The sequence below is a fragment of the Haliotis cracherodii genome, unplaced genomic scaffold, assembly GCF_022045235.1.
Source record: "Haliotis cracherodii isolate W230 unplaced genomic scaffold, xgHalCrac1.p SCAF_10, whole genome shotgun sequence".
Taxonomy (NCBI): domain Eukaryota; kingdom Metazoa; phylum Mollusca; class Gastropoda; order Lepetellida; family Haliotidae; genus Haliotis; species Haliotis cracherodii.
In genome coordinates this window covers 7,866,142-7,885,185 of record NW_027266265.1, presented here as the reverse complement: position 1 = coordinate 7,885,185, position 19,044 = coordinate 7,866,142, and the positions used below count along the sequence as shown (strand labels likewise).

General features: G+C 40.7%; 1 protein-coding gene across 1 annotated transcript in view; it reads left to right on the top strand.

The window, feature by feature from the left end:
• Positions 1-18,547, top strand: part of LOC139454022 (zinc finger protein 236-like) — a 33,878-nt gene extending 15,331 nt beyond the window's left edge. The window contains exons 9-23 of the mRNA XM_071235504.1: positions 271-456; positions 1,836-2,094; positions 3,248-3,439; positions 4,242-4,391; positions 6,226-6,475; positions 7,122-7,419; positions 8,137-8,471; positions 9,461-9,630; positions 9,904-10,182; positions 11,171-11,340; positions 12,034-12,241; positions 13,355-14,289; positions 14,925-15,155; positions 15,825-15,993; positions 16,460-18,547. Of these exons, the coding sequence (XP_071091605.1) occupies positions 271-456; positions 1,836-2,094; positions 3,248-3,439; positions 4,242-4,391; positions 6,226-6,475; positions 7,122-7,419; positions 8,137-8,471; positions 9,461-9,630; positions 9,904-10,182; positions 11,171-11,340; positions 12,034-12,241; positions 13,355-14,289; positions 14,925-15,155; positions 15,825-15,993; positions 16,460-16,773 (4,146 nt within the window). The 3' untranslated portion in view covers positions 16,774-18,547. The remainder of the gene's footprint in view (positions 1-270; positions 457-1,835; positions 2,095-3,247; positions 3,440-4,241; positions 4,392-6,225; positions 6,476-7,121; positions 7,420-8,136; positions 8,472-9,460; positions 9,631-9,903; positions 10,183-11,170; positions 11,341-12,033; positions 12,242-13,354; positions 14,290-14,924; positions 15,156-15,824; positions 15,994-16,459) is intronic.
• Positions 18,548-19,044: the final 497 nt, after the last annotated feature.

The window sequence follows — 19,044 nt, the reverse complement described above, 5'->3', positions numbered from 1 at the left end:
CATTATTTGAAAACTGATCTTTCCTGATCTGGTATGTGACGTTCAGATTGGTTGGATGAAAGGTTGTTCTGACCTGACCCATAATAGGATGTCATCAGGTCTATGTGTAGCAGTAGCGAGAACTAAGATCTGATTTTAAAGAGATTGGCCAAAATTACTTTGTGCAATAAGGCTACCAACCATTCAAATCCCATGGCTGCGCAAAATTCATGCAGTGTTATTTTTTGAGTGAGTTATATCTAGTAGAAGCCTATTGTATTTGTGTCACAGGCTGCTCTAGCTGCAGGAGGTGCGTCTGACATCCTCCAACAGGCCCTGGAGAACAGTGGCCTGACCAATGGTCAGCCGGCTTCAGTGGTCACCTCCATGCCGTCTTCCATCATCAACCCTGCAATCTCCACCATCACCGTTCATGACTCATCTACAGGGACTATCAAGAAACATGTCATCCGCAAAGTAAGTGTACTGATTCTTTTTAAAATGCTGCTAAGTGATATTGCTGTTGTGATGTTAAGTTTGAACTCCCACTTGTAAGAAACAATAACATTCGACACAAAAAGTGGTTTCCTAATGATAAGACATCTTTGATTTTTCTTTTATATGTGGGTCACGGGTGGCCCAGTCGTTTAAGGTGCCACAATTTGCTGTGCAGAGTTATGTCCCTTGGGCACGCCAGAACCCTATGATTGTGGGTTCGAATCCCAGTTCGCCCCGATTATGTTTCTAGGTTTGTCAGCACCATACCCGTGCTCGTGGGTTTCACCAAAGTGGTAAATGTCTGATACCTGCATCACTTCGGGCTTTCCTCCCACATTAAGCTGACACGCCGTGATATAACTGGAATACTGTTAAAAGCAGCGTTAAACCCAACTCACTCAATCACTCTTCTTTATGTCAGATTTCACAACTTTACCTGAAAAAGTACATGTATGTTTGAAGATAAAATATATAACAACAAACATCATACAAGAATTTGAGTGCATTGGGTGACACTGAATCAAAATTTGTGCCCAGAATTTGTTATTATTTACCTATGTTCATAAAAAATAGTTGAGAGAACAACAATATAGGATGAGAATATTTCATTACATATGATACCAGTCTTATATGGAGATGATTAGAACAAATAATGAAACAATATATATTGAAACAGAATGAAGTGTATCATGTAGCATGATTTGGTTTGACCGCCTCCATGGTTTAGTGGTTGAACGTCTGCCCAGAGAGTGGAAGGTCTGGGATCCCCGGCCGCATCATACCACAAGACGTTAAAGATGGTTCTTTTTGTTACCCTGCATGGCACTCAGCATTCAGGGGCAAAAACAAGGACTGGTGGGCTCGGATTCAGTTTACTGTGTCTGAGTGGGGTATTCATGTTTACAGTCGCATGGTATCTCGGCGGGCTCGCCCTATAAATATGTCCGGACTAAAACAAGCAGCCACACACACACACACACATGCATGTACTTCGCTATATTCTTGCAATAATCTTGAACATGACATTAAACCCATTTCATCTCTGTTCACCCTATGATTATGTTTAATATCCTTGAGGTATTGCATCCCTGAAAACAACTTTGATGTTGATGAGAATGATGTCAAAGTCCTCGTCAGTGAAAATGAAAAAAATAGTCCTCACAAAACATTTAACAATGAAAATTATTTTGTGGAAAACTTATGTATCAAAATTGCAACTCTCAAAAAGAACCAGCAACAAACTGAAATATATGCACCCAGAAACCAAAAAGGGCAGAAAACGGCTCTGTTGTGCCATACTTGTATTTCTGTTGCTTTATGTCTTTGTGAGTGTTCATACCATATATGTATGTCTCTAGGTAAATGGTGTACGATGGCACCAGTGCACATACTGTTCCAAGGAATTCAAGAAGCCCAGCGATCTTGTCCGCCATATTCGTATCCACACCCATGAGAAGCCCTACAAGTGTACACAGTGTTTCCGGGCATTTGCTGTTAAGAGCACTCTAACAGCACACATCAAAACACACTCAGGGATCAAAGATTATGTGTGTAACGTGTGCAACAAACTCTTTTCAACCCAAGGGAGCCTCAAAGTTCATGTACGCCTACACACGGGTACGTAAATAATGTGCATGAAATATTCATTATCTCTTTACAGTTTAAGTTTCTTGTTTACGTTGAGTTCATTGGGATTTCCCAAACAAATGAGACTGTGTGCTTCAATGGAATTGCTTTAGAAAGGGATTGAAAGCCAGGAAGACTTTTGACGTGTATGAACCTTGTGAATAATGTTCTGTTTCAGCAAAACATGGAATTAGACATGGCTCTTGACAGATTTACTAAAGTAATATGAAAGAGTCGGGTGGTCCTGAACTTCTTTTGAGTAGTTAATAAGTAATTGATAGGCTTTGTAGAGGTAACTTGGGTATCATGATAATTGGACCCAAAAAATGTAAGAGGTTTAATGCTTAGTGTTACATTATTTCACTGAATATGGGGTGGGTATTGGAGGTTTAAAGTGTTCACAATATGTTACGATGCACATGGCCATATTTCGATATGTATCACAATATAGTTTATGATTCTAAATATTAAATTCAGAAGTAATTTTAAACACCTGTGTATGAATTGAAGTTCATAAATTGAACAAAATGAGATGCTGGTACAACGTAATGTTTACTCATTCAGTAAATACACATGGATGCAAGCTCCAGGTCTTTGGCAAGTGTCGAACATTAAACATTGATAAAAATCGCAATTTGAATCACCTGGTATACCAAGCATTAATAAATGATATTATGATGTGTATCTTGGAAAGAGTGAACTTCAAGTTACCAATATACCGGTTAGTGCTCCCTACACTGAATGAAATGTTAAAATACCTCAGAATTTACGAAAATTAGAAATTTGAACAAAATAAGTATTTGTTACCCTATTTACCTTAGTCCTTAGGGCCCTTTATCTTTGACTTGGTTGAATTGTCTCTGTATTCTGCAAACCAGGGAATTCAAATGTTATGGATACATATGGCATCATACAATGTATCAGGACAGGATTCAAGACTGACCCAATGTTTGTCTCACAGTATTTTAGTGCAAGTTGAAAGAGAGCCCCATGTTAATAAACAGATCAACAAAAATGAATCCTGAAATTTTGGAGCAAAGAATAAAATCAACCTAAACACTCTCAAATCAGAAAACACCATGTTTTATCTCCCAAGTGACGTGGACATGAGAGTTATTGAATATTGAATATTTGTTACTTCCAGGGGCTAAGCCTTTTGACTGCCCTCATTGTGACAAGAAATTCCGGACCTCAGCTCATCGGAAATCCCACATTCATTCGCACTTTCGTGATAATCCTGACCGACGTCCACGATCAAGGTCGTTACGACGAGCGCGACAGGATGTATCTCTACCTGAAATACCTCTACAAGAACCAATACTCATAACAGACACAGGTGGGTGTATTGCCAGGAATGATTAAAAGAAACTATGAGAATCACAGAAGCTGCACACTGATTATGGCAATAAAACTAGCAGGACTCTTTTGTGATCCTATTGACTCCTGATCCTAATTCCAGCAGCTTTTGCTTGGTGTAAGAATAACCCTACCCCTACCTACTCACTCACTCCCTCCCACTCCCTCCCTCCTTCCCTCCCCCCACTCACTCACTCACTCACTCACTCACCCACTACTCACCCACCCACTCACTTCCAGAACCTTATCACAAGATAGAACAAAAGCTGGAGGCAGCATTGAAACTATTATAACTGTTCAAAATGTTTCTGTTTACTATTCTCTTCAAATCACTGTGTACATCTAATGTCTTTTTGATACAGCATAACCTGCCTTCATGTTCTATCAAGAATATGTGGGAGAATCTGGCATTCACAGTTTACAGGGGTCAGTGGGGTAGCCTAGTGGTTAAAGCGTTTGCCTATCACGCAGAAGACCCGGGTTGATTCCCCACATTGGTACAATGTGTGAAGCCCATTTCTAGTGTCCCCTGTGTGATATTGCTAGAATATTGCTAAAAGCGGCGTAAAACCATACTCACTCACTCACAGTTTACAGTTATAACTGACTTGATGCACGTCTACATTGCTGTTGTGGTATTATGTAGGTAGAGGAAAAAGTCCAGTGAATCCAAGTACTCTAAAGTATGATTAATTTTGTCTCTTGATACAGTATTCTTGAATTCTGCCTGTGCTCTTTCATGCATCTATATCCAACTGTATCTGTTCTTTCTTACCTTACAGGTTTAATTCAGCAGCCGCCTCGAAACAACAATGTGTTTAACCAATACTTGGGGGAGTCCGGGTCTGTGGACAGACCTTACAAGTGTCATTACTGTCGGCGCTGCTTCAAGAAATCCAGTCACCTCAAACAACACATCCGATCTCATACAGGTAACACAACCCACAGCATGCTCAAAACATATACAGGTAACACAATGTAGGCACATCTCCTACAGGTACTGTAACACAAACAGCAAATCTCATATAGGAATGTTGTTACCTGTCTGGTGCACATGTTTGTGTTTTCCTTGAAATACAACAGAGGTAACATTCCAATGGAAACAATAAGGGGGGTGGATAGTGGTTACTCACACTGATTGATTACAGTAAGATCCGTGAACGAGGACCCTATGAGGCCGGAAAACCGTTTGATGATTGCTGTTGCTTAAGCCTGTGGAATTGAAAATGCTCGGTTCATTGCAGGCTTGAAAAGGCCTGGAATTTTAAAGTTTGTCTTAAAAAGGCCTTAAATCATCATGTTACTTGAAAATAAACAACATGGCTTGAATAATCTTTGGAAGGCATTAGGAAGAGAATTTATGGATGTCATCATTTTTATTATGAGGAACACAGTGTTTCTGAGTATATGCTTACTCCTTCATCAGGTGAATAAATGCTATGAGGTAGAGAACATATATATGTACCTTTAAGAACTTAGTGATAAGTGAAAAGACCTTGAATTACACCCTAAGTACAATTTCTTTTATTCTATTCCTGCATGAAATACAAATGTGCTTGTGAATGTCTGCGAACATATGAAATAATGCTGCATAGTAACATGCAATTTAATGTTGTTACTAATTTTGCATACCTTGTTTCCATGATGATTGCTTGAATTACCAGTGTTCTGCTGAATGAATGTGTTTGCAATCTGGGAAGAGTTACTTCCCTTTATTAAGACTTAGCACTGAATGTTTGAATCTTGTTTGTGTTAATTATTTGCCTTGAATTTGACTAAATGTGCCTTGAAAAAGCCTTGAAAAGGCTTTTAATTTGTGGAGGACAAATCTGTATCAACCCTGCTTTGGACAGTGATTTGTTAATCCTGAAATCAGGAATCTTTCAGTAGGGACAGCAGTGTTGAGATAAATGGAGTTTCACTTGTTAAATTTCCAAATTTAGACAATATGTTAAACAAAAATCTGTAGAAGATTTTAGTGTGAAACAAACAACCAACAAATGGCAGACAATCAACAATTGTATTACAAAATGAACAAGGTTTACAAATTAATACAAATTACTGCACAGCAATTACATGTGAGTGCCATGGAAATGATAATGACAAGATTAATAATCACCTCACTGCAACAGTGGTCAAGCCTCCGAGATATTCCAGGGTGAAAAGTGATCTTCACACGAAAGCTGGTGAGATGAGACAGGGACACTTATATAATGTAACCATCTTCCAACACTTTCTACACAGTGTCAGACCAGTCCAGTGTCACTTGAACATCACAGAATATTCCACATGTTTCTGTAACACTTGACATCCATCCATGCTATTCCGGACGTTTACAGATAATTCAAGCATCTAAACATATTAACTTCCTCACCACTGCTTATATTAAATAGTACTACATTCCTGACAACTAATCATTGTCCAAATAAAATGCAAAGAACTCAAAACAGAAACAATGTAATACAGTTACAATCATTGTTTAACAATACGCTACACTGCCATATAAAACTCTGTATCAGTAAAAGTAATGTAAGACCATACTCACTCATACACTCCTTGTTGGATGAAACATCTAGTACACCAGGATCTCCCTTAATTTCTAACACAGCACTGTATTATACAATTGATTTAGCAACTGCCAAGTGAAGGACATTCCTCTATTTTAGCATGTTTTAGAAAGTTATTACATGGATCACTTTGATCAGTAGGAATGCGTCTACCATGTTTAATGAGGCAAATATCATTTGTTAAATGTTCTCTTTTCAGGAGAGAAGCCATACCGATGTAACACATGTTTCCGATCATTTGTCTCCAGTGGGGTGTTAAAGGCGCACTCTCGAACTCACTCAGGTGTTAAAGCATACAAATGTCTTATCTGTGACACCACATTCACCACTAATGGTAGCCTGAAGCGGCACATGTCCACCCACAGCGAAGTACGGCCCTTCATGTGTCCATACTGCCAGAAAACTTTTAAGACATCAGTCAATTGCAAGAAACACATGAAGACGCACAGGTTAGTGACTTCATTATTAGGTGATGGACACAAATGCCCTACTTGAGGGATCCTATTGTCTAGAGTTATGGCCCTTGGACCTAGAAAAATACGTTTTCCTTATGCCAAAGGGCAAACCTAAAAAAGAAATCAAGTTTGTTTTCAAGTTGTTTTTGTTTTATGTATTTTATAGGGCAAAACTCATTTAGTTAAAAATATATATCTTATATTTTTATGTTTGATGTATGGATTTTGTTTTCATCTAATTGGACTTTGGATTTTAACGAATAAACCTTATAAATGTTGCTTAGGTAGGTTATGGTAAGAAAGACATATCAAGTTTAAAACTCATGGAACCTCATTTATGATGTATTAGGCTTGTAGTAATTAAATGTTTGTAGGCATAAAACCAAACTCACACACAGTATGCTGAGCATGGTTACAAAGCATGGGTGACCAACGGGAAATACACACTCTCTGATGTTGCTTGGCTGGTGGTCTGCCATTGTAAGCCAACATGAACTGTTGCTGACACTCTTGATCACTGATTTGTCTGGTTTAGCCTAAAAAAATTTATAAAGTATAAAAAAATAAAGTGCAACAATTCATTGATTTGAAAACTATATTTAGCTCCATATAAAAGTTTATTGTAATTTGTCCTCTTCAGACACGAGCTGGCCCTGCAGGCTCTGCAGAATGAGGAGCAGACCGTCACTGACGGGGAGACCCAGTGTGTCGGGGACACCGTGGTCAACACAGATGACCTGACGCAGCCACAGACAACTGCTGACCTGTCAGCTCTGCAGCAGGATGACATAGGCCACACTACCACCATCACACAGCAGGAGTTCGTCCCGGTCACCAGCATCTCACAGGACCCTGGAGCTGTGCTCAGTCAGGCCACATTGCAGGATCTCACTGGGACAGTCATCGATCATCAGTTACAGCAGACACTCAGTCAGCAGGTTAGTTCACCATGTCCTCTGTATGTGTTTGCCCCAGCTTGTCTTCAGCCATCCCCATGTTGCCCTGTGATGATCTGAGTTAGAATTGATCTTCAGCAACTGAGGAATGGGGTGGTCCGGATGGTTGATGCCTGTGATTTTATCCTATCTGCAGAGATCAAAGCTTGTGATGTCAATCCCTTGATTGTCTGGACCAGATTTAGGTATTTACTGACTGCTGTCAAAATATCTAGAATATTGCTGAGTGCAGCTTTAAAAAACAATCAAAAACTCACACACCTGTGGGGATACCAGCTTGGAATACCGTAAACGGCTGTAGGTAAGCCAGAGTTTGACGGCCAGAAAATGATTCTAAAGAAAGAGGTTGGTCTGTGGTTACAATTTCTTGCAACTATTTCCCCTAGGAACCTATGCTTGTCATAAGAGGCAAATAAATTGCAGCAGGTGGTCAGATTGCTTGATTGTATGTCATTAGTGGACTGTTGCTCATAGTATCAACCACTTGTTTGTCTGGCCCAGGCTTGATTATTTACAAGTCACCGTGATGTAGCCGGAATAATGCAGACAGAAGCATTAACTTCAAAGAAACAAGGCCTCGTTCATTTTCTTTTGATGGTAAGGCATCTGTATTCAGTGCCATTTTCTTATTCATCTTTATCTTTTGTGTATGGTAAGACAAAATACATGTGTAATGTTTATCATAACCTTTTCCTATAGGTGTTTGGTCAGCAGCAGAACTTTGGCCAGGCTTTCCTTAATGGTCAGCAGGGCTTTGGTCAGCTTGGGCAAACTGTCACCACCTCCCTGAACAGCCTCGGTGGTCAGCTCACAGGTCAGTTGACGACACCCCTGGGAACCCAAGTGACCAATACACTCAACAGCCAGCTGAGTGGTCAGATGACGTCCTTGACCAGCAACCAACTGATGATGCAGCCCCAGAGTCTGTCTAATCAGATGGAAATACAGCAGGTCAGCACAGCGTTCTCCGTGGCCACCCCCTCAATGTCCACCACCATGCCTAGCACCAGCATGCAGAACATCCTGGAGACAAGGTAGGGAACTCAGAACTCAGTGTTGCTCCTTTGTTGGCAGTCTAGGACAGAGTGTGTTACTTATATCTAACTTAACTCTATGTGATCCTAACATGCTAGAGACAAGGTAGGGTACTTAGTGCTACTCCTTCGTGTTGGAGATTGGCATGTCTGATAACACTAAGTGCTCTTTGGACTTCTAAGTTATAGGAAGATCTAGCCATATATACATATTACTGGCAGTGTAAAATGATTGCCTGACAACATGGTTTAATTTTACAATATGGGCTGCTGATTTCTTGCACCAAACTCATTAAAAACAACAACTAAAAATTCTGCACAAGTTTTATATTCTGCAGTTTGTCACTAAGGCATTCAGTGGTTGGATAGGGTGGAATGCAGTATGTATAGGAGTTACCTTCAAAATAAAATGTCTCGTATGTAAGCATATTTCCAAACTATTGGTGAGAATAGGCCTATGGTACCTTACTCTTGTCTTAAGAGTTGACTAAAATTGGTAGAACTCTGTTACTTGGTCGACTGCTTGTTATTGTATTCTGATGGTGTTCGTCTGCCTCCAGTCTACTGGAAAGAGTGTATGCCTGGAGAGTGGAAGGTCATTGGTTTGATGAGCTGGCCATGTCATACCTAAAGACGTTAAAAGATGGAACTTGTTGTTAAAGGACTGACCGGCTTGGTATATATTGTGTCCTGAGTTGGGTATCCATGTTAAACTGTGGCATGGTATCTCAATGGGCTAGCTATATTAAACAGGCAGTCCGGGCTAGTACAAGCATGGATGTAGCTATAGAAGTGCACAATTCTTGAATGTGACTCTAAACCCAACTGCATGGATCATTGCCCTTGGTGTCCCTGGTTTACCTGGATCAGACTTGAATATTTACAGACCTCCAAGTTAAGGCTAAATATTGCGATGTTAATCAACCTTCAATCACCCATAACTTTTATTTGCACTGAGGTTGAGTTGGTTATTTGAATCATAATTGCAGGGAGGTTGAGGACACCTCAGAAGACCAGTTGGTGGAGGAGACGGATGAAGGGGAGGTAATCATTGGCCAGGACGAACACTCAGATGGCAAGAGGCTGTACATGTGTGAAATGTGTGACAAGTCATTTAAAAAGTCAAGTCACCTCAAGCAGCATGTTCGATCTCACACAGGTGAGTGGGTGATGATAATGGGGTTATTACTGAAAAAGTGATGATAGCAAGGATGTATGTATATTGTTTTTCAAGCTGACTGCATGAAAGATTCATCATGCTTGATATAGATGCTGCTGCTGCTGCTGCTGCTAATGATGATGATGATGATGATGATGATGATGATGATGATGAAATCAGGATTAGAATTATGTTGTTTTTGACCTAATGTGAAAATACTCTTGTATTTTTTCTTAAAGAATCCCCAGTATGATACCTTTTGTCTGTGTATAGGTGAGAAGCCATTCAAGTGTCCAGAGTGTAACCGAATGTTTGTATCGACGGGAGTGTTGAAGGCACACATGAAGACCCACCTGGGTATCAAGGACTACAAGTGTCACATCTGCCAAGCAACATTCACCACCAATGGTTCTCTCACTCGTCACATGATGATCCACAGCAGCCTCCGGCCCTTCCGGTGCCCCTTCTGTAATGAGACATTCCGCACTGCTGTCCACTGCAAGAGACATATGAGGGTACATCGAGATGGTTCAGGAGCAGTGCCACCAGATAGTGAGTACAGTTGCAACTCTTCATTCTGTATTTCTTTTTTTTGTGTAACAATAATTCCCAAATGCCACTGCGTGTGTTTAAGGATAGAAAAATGAAAGAAATGTCAGAAAATGTTTCGAAAAGGGCTCCACTTTTGGACTTGGTGCCCTGTTTAGACAGCCATTGTGTGTCTTGCTATCAAGAATCGGTCTACCGCTGTAGTCCCTTTCTTCTTCCTGTACACACACAAACCAGGTGGCCATGATAGAGGAGAGATCTTCTCATCAAGCCCTGTGAAATGTTCAGCCAAATTACTTGCTGACCAGTATTTTGGAATCTACCGATCAACAACTTGCATGTCATATTCGCAGTAATAAATGCCCCAGTTGTTTAGAAAATTGACAAAGGGGGCCTTTATCAAAACCATACACAATGGTTACAATTGTTTTCAGAACTTGAATGGTAGCGTTCTAACATGTATGATAGTTACTAGGCAATTATGTACCCCTTTTATGCTGCTGCAAAAAATCTATAAAATATGAAGAAAATATGGACTGTCATGTAACTTTCCAGTCTTAAGTTCGGTGTCGCTTTTAGAGATTACTTTCAAAATTGGTCTCAATGTACTTCAGGGGGTGCCTATTTGAAAAGGTTTCTTAATCATGTTTATACGGCAAATATGCTACTCCATGTTAGAAATTATTAAGGATGTTGCTTGGGACTGAGGTTTTCTGATGACATTTTGATAGAGGAATAGTCCTCTCACCTAGTGATTAAAGTGTTCTCTCATCATGCTCAAGGCCTGGGTTCAATGCCCCACATGTGTAGAATGTGTGCAGCCCATTTCTGGTGTCCCAAATGGTCATATTGCTGGACTTTTACTAAAGTGGTGTAAACTCCTACTTGGCAAGTGCTCACCTTTTGGTGACAATGATTGTTTATGTGACTGTTGATATTTTGATGCTGCACAAATGTATGAGGTATGATCAAAGTGTATGCTGTATGTAAGGTGTGCCAGGTGATGAGGAGAACCAGGCCCCTGCCATCCGCCGCACCAAGGCCAGCATCCAGATCACCGAGGACCACACAGAGGAACTGTCCAAAAATCCTGAGGATGAGTTGTCTGTGTCGGAAAAAATACTTTTAGAGTCTGCTTCAGAAAAGGACCGAGTTAGTGAGGTAATAGCTTCAATATTTGCAGCCTTTAGTTGTCTTTGGAATCCCTCCATGTCTGCATATGTCCCTTTTTGAAGCTTTACACAAGAGAAAAACATTTTGCACCATTAGAGGATATATTCTTTTCAAGACTAAAAGCAGTGAGCTTCACATTGTCACATTAAAGTCTAAGGCAAACCTTCTGACATTTAGATTTTGCATGAGAAAATTCAAACACATTGAAAGCCTAGAGCCTGTCAAGATCCGGGTTAGAATTAGTCTTCAACATGCCATGGTTGTCATAAGAGGAGGCTAACAAGATTGGATAGTCAGACACACTGACGTTTGCTTGATGCATGTCATTGGATAGATCGATGTTCATGATGTCAATCACTGGATTGTCTGGTCCAGACTCAATTATTTTCAGACTGTTGTCTGGAAGGGCTGTGCATATTGCTGAGTGCATCATTAAACAACAAACAAACAAACAAACTGATAGCCTTGAATTGAGCCAACTTAATGCTATAACATGACAAGAACCTGTTTTTTTGTAGTGTATTCATGACATGCTGCACTGAACAGTCAACCATATGCCTGTATACCATGATGGTAACACTTTAGCAACATTTACAACTACTAATTACCAATTGCCAATGCAGAGTAAAACAATAATTACTCAATGATCAACACAAAAAACGAATTATCTCCCCATTTCAGCAAGAGAAACCAATTCCCACAATGCACCACTGCAAGCACCCCCACCAGTGTAACCACTGTCCCAAGAGTTTCAAGAAGCCCAGTGACTTGATGCGACACATTCGCATACACACAGGAGAGAAGCCCTTCCACTGCGACAAGTGTGGCCGCTCCTTCACTGTCAAGTCTACACTGGACAGTCACATGAAGACGCACGGACCAGCACAAGGTGAGAGGCAGCCTGTTGCTCATTCTAGTTTATCATTAATAGTTGCTTGACACTGTAGGTTTGGGTCAAATGGTGTATTTTTGGAAGTGAGAATTACTTTTTGGCTATACCTGACATGATAGTCTAACTGAGTGATAGTCTGACTATTGACTAATAGTTGATAGATGCTCTGTTACACAACTAACCAATCATAAAATTTCGTTTGACAATTATTGATAATGAAAATAGAAAACATTACTGAAAAGGGTACAAAATTACTTCACAAATATACATTGCTCATTTAAGTCAAACAGAATCATGATTAATATAATCATACATTAATGAAACTTTCCATACACTACAGTGCATTGAAAATTTGTATACAGGTGTCTAGCCTTACCCAGCCCAGCAAGCTTGGTAATAACTAACATATTCATTGTCTTGACAGAGGATCCATGTAGCTTTTGAAAATAAGCAGAACTAAAATGAATTAAGAGAAATTGACTAAGTTGCTGAACAGCTATAGTTGATAATCAGTTGATCATTTCTGATAGTGGATTATGACATGTCAACTGGTTCTCATCACCTATGTTCCCAAACTATGTTCAGCATGTTCAACACATTGCTTTGCAGTAATCAGATTCAGTGAAATAAATCACAGTTGCTGTTATGAAATACGAGTTATGTCAAAGAATAAGGTAATGCACCTGTATTAAAATATATTGATGAATATGTTAGGACGTAGATTAACTAGTGAGCAGATACTGGCGAGAGCTAGAGAAAACATCTGTTCAGGTGGGGCCGAGATTCAGAGGAAGTAGAAACATGGGGGCACATGTACACAGGTCACATACACTTGCATTACACAGCATTGCAAGATGTCTGCTCCTAGGTACCTTCTGAAAGTTTTGGTTTTGCCGTTTTCCTGCTGTGAAGTGAAGGTTAAGGGGCTTTACCATTGTTGGGTTAGTTAACTCACTGGTATTAAATATGTATAGTAATATAAGGGTAACCAGCTAGATTTGGAGGGTATTGATCTCATGGGTAGTGGGAGAACTTACTTAATAGTGAATATTAACCATGGATCATATTGCCCTCAGTTGTGTAATCATGACGTTATTATTTGACTTCCAGGTGACAAGAAGTTTAAGTGTCATGTCTGCAGTTCCTTGTTTTCCACAAAAGGCAGTTTAAAAGTTCACATGCGGCTTCATACAGGAGCCAAACCATTCAAATGTCCTCACTGTCAGGGCAGGTTTCGAACCTCCGGACACCGCAAGAGTCACATCCTGTCCCATTTCAAGCAAGACTTACCAAAGAAACGAAAAGTTTCACGCAGTGTGGACACATCCCATAACTTCCCCGTCACGATGGTCAGTACTCCAGAGGTACCAGTGCAAGCCGGGGTTCCTCATCAAGCAATGTCTAGCCAAGTGGTCAGTGTTGACCCATCCCTACTTCAGACACAGAGCATCATGCCCATCTCATTCACAGTCCCGGACAATCTGACATCACTCAATGAGAGTCAGCTTGCTACTCAAGTATTACAAGGTCTGGAAGGTATCCAGCTTCATTTCACCTCAGGGCTCGGACAGGGGATTCAGATTGCTGGTCTGGATCCCAACATTTTGTCTCAAACTGTGCAGATCGACGCTAGTCTACTGCAGCAGTTACAACAACAGGGTAACATCAACATCACCATCAACCCCAACGTCATCACACAACAGGTGCAAGCTCAGGATCCCAATGTCATTACACAGACCGTGCAGGCCACAGATCAGGGTCTGTTAACACAGACCGTTCAGGCTGATGGGACAGTCCTGCAGCAGGCTGACCCTAACATCATCACGCAGACCGTTCATGATCCCAACCTCATGCAGAATATCCAGATACAGCCAGTGTCTTCGCTGCAGGACACGGTCAACCCCAATGTGATTGTCCAGCCCATGTCCAGTGTGGCGGTCACACAAGTAGACGCACAACAGCAAGCTCTACAGGCTCAGAACATCACCCTACAAGCTAGGCCAGATATGGCCGGGTTTGTTGTGCCCGACCATATGGATGTGCAGGTATGATTTGTGGGTCTTCAGTAATCTTTGTTGTAAGAGGCAACTAAAGTGAATCCCTAGTTTGTCTTGTCCAGACTCAATTATTTATATACCCATGTAAAATAGCCTGTTAGAACTATAAACGTGATAATGGAAATGTTTAGATTCTAATTTGGAAAGTTTTACCTAGAAAACATTCTCTGAGCAGGCAAAGATCCCTGATTGCTGACTGTGGCATAAAATAACACGTGTAGATTACTGCTGTATCCTCCAGTTGTTCAAATAGTGATATTGGCAGGGCAGATATTCCTTCTATCAATAAATAGAAATTAGTGACCACATGCACAAAAGGATATTTGTTCTTCATCTGTTGTAGTCTATGTTTAAGTGTGTGAGTGAAGTTTTAGTGCTTACTTTGCTTTATGCAAATTAGCCCTGATCGGCTTTTCCAGTAATGATCAGCACTATTACACGCAGATCCTGATGTCTGTATGAAATATTGACAAACCAGTGAGGCCAACATCTGCTGGATTCATGGATAATGAAACAGAACTGCACACATTATAAATGACTGAGAAATATGCAGTTTTTAAGAATAGTTTAGTATTTTTGGAGGAGCCAAACCTTTGAACCACTATTTTCTGTTTTGTATCCAGGTTTCTGAAGTGTCGCATATGGTTGTTGACCAGGACCAATCTCTGCTGAGTGACAACAATGATGACGACGAGGACGATGATGATGATGACTACAATGACGATGATGACGAGGTGCCGCTAGACGACCACAACTCAACCATTGTCCATGATGATGACACATCACTAGACTTCCCCCAAGCCATGCCCATACATGATGAGAAGTACTCCCTACAGAGGAACCATATATGTGGGGTAAGAACATATCCAAAAGCTAGTACGGCTCTATCATACAACCTAGTGCATATGTGGTGTAGCGGATAGAGTGTCTGCCCGGAGAGAGCTGAAGGTGGGTGGTTCAATCCCCTGGCCAAAAGCTGTTTACTTGCAGTCACCCTGTCTGGAGACAATAAGGGTATAAAACTGGTCGGCTTAGTCAATATGATGTGTCTGAGTGGGTATCTGTTATGTTGACATGGTATCTCAGTGGTCACATGGTTTTTGGTTTTGGTCTGTTGTTTTACGCTGCACTCAGCAATATTCCAGCTAAATGATGGCGGTCTGTAAATAATCGAGTCTGGATCAGACAATCCTGTGAGTGAAATCATGAGCATCAATCCACACAATTGGGACCGATGACATGCATCAACCAACTATCTGTACTATCTGTCAAACAGAGTTGCATCCTTTGAGCATGCCAGAATCATCATCATAAGTTTGAATGCAATATTTGCCCTGATTATGATATCCTTGGTTTGTCAGCAACTTCCCTGAGCTCATGGAATTCATCAAAGTGGTAAATATCTATGACATGCACCACTTTGTCCTTTACTCCCACTATAAGCAATGATATAGCTGAAATACTGTGTAAAGTGGCATGAAACCCAACTCACTCACTTACAACATACTGTCCCTGAATTGCAGGTATGCCATAAGGCATTCAAGCGATCCAGCCACCTGAAGGAGCATCTGACCACTCATGCCCCTGGTTCTATACCCAAGAAAGTGAAGCCTACTCCACATAGATGTCAGACTTGCGACAAGGCCTTCCAGAAACCCAGCCAGTTGATGAGGCATGAACGCATACACACAGGTAAGAGGCTGGTAGTAGCTGTGTGTACCTCCTGTAGGATCAGGCTCTTTCAAGGGGGCACCGGTGGCCCAGTCGTCTAAGGCGCCGCGATTCGCTGTGCAGAGTTGCATCCCTTGGGTACGCCAGAAACCTATGATTGAGGGTTCGAATCTCAGTTCACCCGATTATGTTTCTAGCTTTGTCAGCACCATGCCCGTGCTCGTGGGTTACTCAGAAGTGGTAAACATCTGAGACCTGCATCACTTCCGTCTTTCCTCACACATTAAGCTGACACGCCATGATATAACTGGAATACTCTTAAAAGTGGCGTTAAACCCAACTCACTCACTCACTCACTCACTCACTCACTCACTCACTCACTCACTCACTCACTCACAAATATTCATTGGTTTTCATTAACTTGTATGAAATGGAATTATGTCCAAGTCAAATATAGAGTTAACTTACATTTTGTGTATCTCCTCAGGTGAAAGGCCATACGTATGCAATCTGTGTGAAAAAGCATTCAACCAGAAGAACGCACTACAGGTACATCTGAAGAAGCACAGTGGTGAGCGACCTCATCTTTGTAGCTACTGTTCCCTGTCCTTCACGCAAAAGGGCAACTTAAAGACGCACATCAAGCGCGCGCATCACCTGGAGATGGTGCAGTCGATGAACTTGCCGCACGGCTTTGTCCCAGCAGCCACCAACACTATCAGCATCACCTCAGCACCACCCAACACCGGCGATGACGAGGGATTGGACCTTTCTGAGGTTGTTGACCTCTTTCAACAATAGACACACAATGCATCTATGGAGCAATATCGACAGTTCTTTCACTTTCAACAGGAACACTTGTGTACACATGGTTACGTGTTGTGTTGAACAAGATATGTATCTGAACATGTTTCAGGTAATAGAGCAATGATTTACAGGTCTGAAAGACTATGAAGCAGTTGAGGTGTATTGTGTACAAGAAATATGGGAGAGCCCTGACCTGCCTTGAAGTAGTGGAGGTGTAATGTGTGTAGCTGAACAGCTCTGTGAAAGATTCCATCTGTTTGTGCTAAAAGACTTCATACAGTCTCAGCAAAGACTGTTGGTAATAGCCAAAAACACGACCAAATGGATTACAGAAGCAGTTAAATTTGGCTGGAAAGATACTAGGCTGAAAAATTGCTTCTCAGGCATTGACTGTTGCTGAACTGGTGATGTTGGCATTTTAGATTTCATTTCAGGGGTTGGGGAGAAATGGATAATTTTTTTGTTTTTGTGTGAAAACAGAACTGATATGCCTCTGTGATTTTGTTATTGCAGCAGTGCCTGGGAAACATGCTTCTTCATCGTTATAGCCTTACACTGATGTTCTTGCCAGCACCATAGCATACTTGATGCACACTACACATGTGCATTATCAATGGTTTTAGTAATTTTCACGCAAGTATTCATCATGCTCAAGTTATCCATACCTTTATTACTAGCAGTTTTCCATCTGCATTGGAAATCAAAACAGTTTGACTTGCATAAACATTTATCAATTCTTGTTCTATTATTTTTTAAACCATATGAGAAAGTTGACTGAAAGCCTGTGTGATCAGTTTAACATTGTCATCATGGAAACTAACCTTGATCTCAATATGGAGGTGGACATGTATTAATGAATATTTTCTTGCCAAACATGTGGTTATGTTGTACTTTGTCATCATGATTTCTATTTGTAGGTGAACATTCAAATATTCTCAATGTCATGTATCTTCTTTAAAATTGAATTTGAATCTTGTCAGCTGAGAAATATGTCTTTGTGTGTACCTCTCTTAGAAGAAATTTATAAATCTACAGCAACAATATCTGTAATATATTTCACAAGCGCATGTCTTCTAATTCCACTTACTATATATTATGGGGTATGTGCACATTTTTTAGATACAACTCTCAGGAGTTAGAAAGGAGGGTCATCTTAGATGTGAGGTACCGGTATTAAGAAATAAGTATTCACCACCGGCATCGATGAATAGGGTCGTTGCCAGTAGAGCTGAAGAAAAGTGATGATTATAGGTTTGGCAAGGCGAGGCATATGAATTAGGTTCGGATTTCAAGATTCAAATTTGGGGTCAGCAAATACCCAATAATATACAGTAGACATATTGTGCAATCTTCTATTTGATATGAACAGCATAGTTGTTCATCTCTGGTCATTGTAATCTTGTGAAGTTTTACTTTCCTCTAATGTCAGTTGAAGCATCAGAGGGATTAAATCTGTTATTTGAACCGTCATGAAATGTCAAGTACATATTTTGTATAGAGTGAGCTATGCCTGGACATCAGCATTATGTCATTCAACAGAACATCCAACTACTGAACTGGGAATCACGGCAGCTACATCCACACCCCAGGTATTGTTGTTGATTCTGCAATTTGAACTTGTTGCTGTTGTAACTCAATTGGGATTCCATGCTTGTTAACTGACCAATGCATGTTCAAAGAATGGATGGAATTTTGAAAGTCTTTTATTTATTTGAATTCACATCAATGTCTGTCTGAAGCAGTTGTTTTCATACAGATTAAATCTGTTGTTGGCCATTTGTTATGAAGTTTGTGTTGTGTTCTTATTTCACTTACTAAACAGGCCCCCTGTGGTCATTCCATGTGGTGACCGCCTCCGTGGTCTAGTGGTAGAGCGTCCGCCTGGAGAGCAGAAGGTCCGGGATATCAAAAGACGTTAAAAGATGGTACTTGTTGTTACCCTGTCTGGCGCTCGGAATTAAGGACTGGTCGGCTCGGAGTCAGTATACTGTGTCTGAGTGGGGTATTGATGTTAAACTGCGGCATGGTATCTCATTGAGCTAGCACTATAAATCGGCATCAGTCCGGACTAGTACAAGCAGCCACACAAACACAAGTGCAATAATCTTGGACGCGACGTTAACCCCATTTCACCTCACCTCATTCTAAGTGAGAATAGGTTCCCAGCAACCTATGCTGGTTGTAAGAAGTGATTTTGTAGATTGGGTAATCAATCACCATGGCAGTTAAATAGGGTGTGCGTAATTAGTTAAAGGTCCAATTGTG